This window comes from Sapajus apella, unplaced genomic scaffold (assembly GCF_009761245.1).
Source record: "Sapajus apella isolate SASKATOON/1434 unplaced genomic scaffold, GSC_monkey_1.0 scaffold173, whole genome shotgun sequence".
Lineage (NCBI taxonomy): Eukaryota > Metazoa > Chordata > Mammalia > Primates > Cebidae > Sapajus > Sapajus apella.
The window spans coordinates 1,313,187-1,317,660 of record NW_022437113.1 but is presented as its reverse complement, the minus strand read 5'-3'; the positions used below and the strand labels follow the sequence as shown (position 1 = coordinate 1,317,660).

Genomic DNA, 4,474 nt, shown 5'->3' with positions numbered 1-4,474 from the left:
GGTATGATACCCTTCCCAGGTGACAGAATCTGGCTGGGATTAAGATAGAGTTCTTGGCTCATTTTTGCCTACTCCCTTCATATGGCAAAGGGTCCTGATTTTCCACTGAGAATGGCAGAAAAAGTTGCCCTTTGACGTAAATGTCTTTGGGGAAGAAGCATAAGCAAATATGAAACAAATGCTAACTATTAATAACCAATGTTATGAATTAGCAAAAACGAGAGTTGCCTTCGGGGCTTTGGGGAGCAGTGACGTGGGTTATCTCACTGCTTGCACCATCCCCCCGTAAGAGGCGGATGTCTCCCAGGCTGTAGGGTAGTGGCATGATTTTGGCTCACTGCAACCTCTGCCTCCCGGGTTCAAGCAATTCTCCTGCTTCAGCCTCGTGAGTAGCTGGGATTACAGGCGCCTGCCACCACGCTTGGCTCATTTTGCATTTTTAGTAGAGACGGGGTTTCACCGTGTTGGCCAGGCTGGTCTCAAACTCCTGACCTCAAATGATCGGCCCTCCTCAGCCTCCCAAAGTGCTGGGATTACAGGCGTGCGCCACCGCGCCCGGCCTCCCTGCCCCATCTTAATGAGGAGCTGTCAAAAGCTCAGAGAGGGTCACACAACAGAGCCCTGGACTGCCCCGCCATGACAACCCCAGAAACAGGAGGAAAGAGATTTTCTGCAAAGCATTCTCAGGCACCAGGGTAGATGCTCAGTTTCCACTGGCACTAGCAGGTAACAGCAGAATCATTTGTTCATTTATTCAACAAACTCAAATGCCCTTTCTGTCTCTCATTCTGTGCTGGGCTTTGCTGGGTCCTGGGAGAGAACTCACACTTCGACCCTACTTTGGGTTCTCGGTGAAGGAGTTTCCATGTTGATAAGAACAGAAAACACAACTACAGTGACTTAAGCAACGGGGATTGTATTGGTTTATAAAATCGAATTATCATGGGGGAATGTGGCTTTCAGAGTGGGTTTGATCCAGCAACTCGATTCAACTGACTTTTTTTTTTGTAGCTATTGTAAATGGGAACACTTTCTTGATTTCTTTTCAGCTATTTTATCATTGATGTATAGAAATGCCACTGATTTTTATATGTTGATTTTTGTATTTTGCAACTTAACTGAATTTATCAGTTCTAAGAGGGTTTTTTTTTTTTTTTGGCTTATTTGAGATGGAGTTTTGCTCCTTTTGCCCAGGCTGGAGTGCAGTGGCATGACCTCGGCTCACTGCAACCTCTGCCTCCCAGGTTCAAGCGATTCTCCTGCCTCAGCCTCCTGAGTAGCTGGGATTACAGGCATATGCTACCACGCCCAGCTAATTTTGTATTTTTAGCAGAGATGGGGTTTCTCCATGTTGGTCAGCCTGGTCTCGAACTCCCGACCTCAGGTGATCTGCCCATCTCGGCCTCCCAAAGTGCTGGGATTACAGGCGTGAACCGCTGTGCCCAGCCAGTTCTAGGAGTTTTCTGGGGGAATGTTTAGTCCTTTCTATACATAAGATCATATCACAAAGAGAGACTATTTGACTTCTTTCTTTCCAATTTTTTTCTTTTTTCCCTGAGACAGTCTTGCTCTGTCACCCAGGCTGGAGTGCAATGGTGCCATCTCAGCTTCCTGCAACCTCTGCCTCCCGGGTTCAACCAATTCTCCTGCCTCAGCCTCCCGAGTAGCTGGGATTACAGGCATGCACCACCATGCCTGGCTGATGTAGAGACGGGGTTTCACCATGTTGGCCAGGCTGGTCTCGAACTCCTGACCTCGTGATCTGCCTGCCTCAGCCTCCCAAAGTTCTGGGATTACAGGCGTGGGCCACTCCAACTTATTTTTATTTTATTTATTTATTTCGAAACAGAGGCTTGCTCTGATGCCCAGGTTGAAGTGCAGTGGCACGTTCTGAGCTCACTGCAACTTCTGCCTCCTGGGCTCAAGCAATCCTCCTTCCTCAGTCTCCCAAGTAGCCACCACTCCCAGCTAATTTTTGTATTTTTAATAGAGACGGGGTTTTGAATTTTTAATACAGACACGGTTTCGCCTTCTTGGCCAAGCTGGTTTCGAACTCCTGACCTCGAGATCCACCCACTTCGGCCTCCCAAAGTGCTGGGATTAAAGGCATTAGCCACCGCACCCAACTTAACACACTTTTTTTTTTTTTTTTTTAAATGCAAAAGCCCTCTGGTATAGCTTTTTTCTAAGGTTCATGGTTTCCATTTGACGTTCAATATCCCCTGTGGCCACATAATTCCTCATTTAGGAAAGACGCAAAGAGAAAAGGGGAGGAGACTGAGACAGAAACAAAGGCAGAGAGGCTCAGAAAAAGAGAGAGGAAGACGGAGACACAAAGCCAGAAGGAGACAAAGACGCAGAACAAATGAGATTCCTCCCCACCGACGACCAGACAAAAAGAAAATCCCAGCCTTTTCGCTGATTCGACCAATTTAAGGCTCATAGACAATCCCTATGGCCCAGGGGATATGCAGCAAGCTGATTGGCTCAGGCCTGACCGAGTCCCTGCAGCCAAGGGGATGGACGTCTTCTCCTTGGCCACGCCCCCGTTGCTAAGCAACTGTGATGTCCTCTCCAACCTTTCTCAATCTTACTCCTATCCCCTGCAGGGCGAGAAAAATCATGGCTTTGAGGTCCTGTACCACAACGTGAAGCAGGGGCCCATCTCCACCAAGGAGCTCGCAGAGTTCATCCGGGAGAGGTAAGGTCCCCAAGCCCCACCCACCAGAGGCCACGCCCCCCACCCTGTAGTCACGCCCACCATGGCTACGCCCAATGGTCAGGGACTAGATCCCTGAGGATTCCAGGAACCAGAGGGGCTCGAAAATCCTGGAAACGACTGATTCTCCACCCTGTCAGCCTCATACCTCCTTTTAAACAACAATCACCCGGTTTAGAAAGTTCTCCTCCTCTAAAGAAAATGATATACCTACTCATGGTGGGAATTTCTTTGGAGACAAGATCTTGCTTTGTTGCCCGGGGTGATCTGATCGTAGCTCACTGCAGCCTTGACCTCCCAGGTCCAAGTGATCCCCCCACCTCAGCCTCCTGAGTAGCTGGGACTACAGGCATGCAGCACCACACCCATCAAAGGTTTAAAAAAAAAATTTGTAGAGAAGCAGTCTCATTATATTGCCCAGGATGGTCTCAAACCCCTGGTCTCCAGTGATCCTCCCGCCTTGGCCTCCCAAAGTGCTGGAGTTACAGGCATGAGTCACCATGCCCAGCTCACTACTGTTGTTAATAAAATATATAGCTGGCCGGGTGCGGTGGCTCAAGCCTGTAATCCCAGCACTGTGGGAGGCCGAGGCGGGTGGATCACGAGGTCAAGAGATCGAGACCATCCTGGTCAACATGGTGAAACCCCGTCTCTACCAAAAATACAAAAAATTAGCTGGGCATGGTGGCGCGTGCCTGTAATCCCAGCTACTCAGGAGGCTGAGGCAGGAGAATTGCCTGAACCCAGGAGGCGGAGGTTGCGGTGAGCTGAGATCGCGCCATTGCACTCCAGCCTGGGTAACATGAGTGAAACTCCGTCTCAAAAAAAACAAAAAAAAAAATATATAGCTAAGAAAAAAACTATGAATTTCCAAAACATTCCCCAGAAGGTTGTGTCATCCCCCCATATGGAGAGCCACTGCTCAGGTGTTTGAGATGGGGAAACTGAGGCCCAGTGGAGTAGCGCCTCTCTCAAGGGTATCTGAAAGCTTCATCATCTTTTTTTTGTTTATTGTTTTGAGATGGAGTCTTGCTCTGTCGCCCAGGCTGGAGTGCAGTGATGTGATCTCAGCTCAATGAAACCTCCCAGGTTCAAGCAATTCTCGTGCCTCAGCCTCCCAAAGTAGCTGGGATCACAGGCATATACTACCATGCCTGGCTAATTTTTGCATTTTTAGTAGAGGTTGCACCATGTTGGCCAGGCTGGTCTCGAGCTCCTGACCTCAGGTGATCTACCCACCTCGGCCTCCCAAAGTGCTGGGATTACAGGCATAAGCCACTGCACCCAGCCAGTTTCTTCATCTTTTTTTTTTTTTTTTTTGTTTTTTGAGATGGAGTCTGGACCATTGCCAGGCTGGAGTGCAGTGGCACGATCTTGGCTCACTACAACCTCTGCTTCCCAGGTTCAAGTGATTCTCCTGCCCCAGCCTCCAAGTAGCTGGAACTATTTTTCAGCAGAGACGGAGTTTCACCACGTTGGCTGGGATGATCTCAGTTTCTTGATCTCATGATCCACCTGCCTCAGCCTCCCAAAGTGCTGGGATTACAGGCATCGGCCATTGCGCCCCACCCAGTTTCTTTATCCTATTCTCCTACCCAGGGCTACCATCGAGGAGACCTACTCAAAGGCAATGGCGAAACTCTCCAAGCTGGCCAGCAACGGGACCCCCGTGGGGTGAGTGGGGCAGGGGTCACCAAGGTGGGAACACGGGGAGCCTCTTCCTACATGGGTATCTCTTCACACTCAGGGCATGAA

At 49.5% G+C, this 4,474-nt stretch overlaps 1 protein-coding gene across 1 annotated transcript in view; it reads left to right on the top strand.

The window, feature by feature from the left end:
- FCHO1 (FCH and mu domain containing endocytic adaptor 1) overlaps window positions 1-4,474 on the top strand; it is a 41,812-nt gene that overhangs the window by 9,043 nt on the left and 28,295 nt on the right. Inside the window, exons 3-4 of the mRNA XM_032267917.1 lie at window positions 2,610-2,701; window positions 4,319-4,393. Coding sequence (XP_032123808.1) covers window positions 2,610-2,701; window positions 4,319-4,393 — 167 coding nt within the window. The remainder of the gene's footprint in view (window positions 1-2,609; window positions 2,702-4,318; window positions 4,394-4,474) is intronic.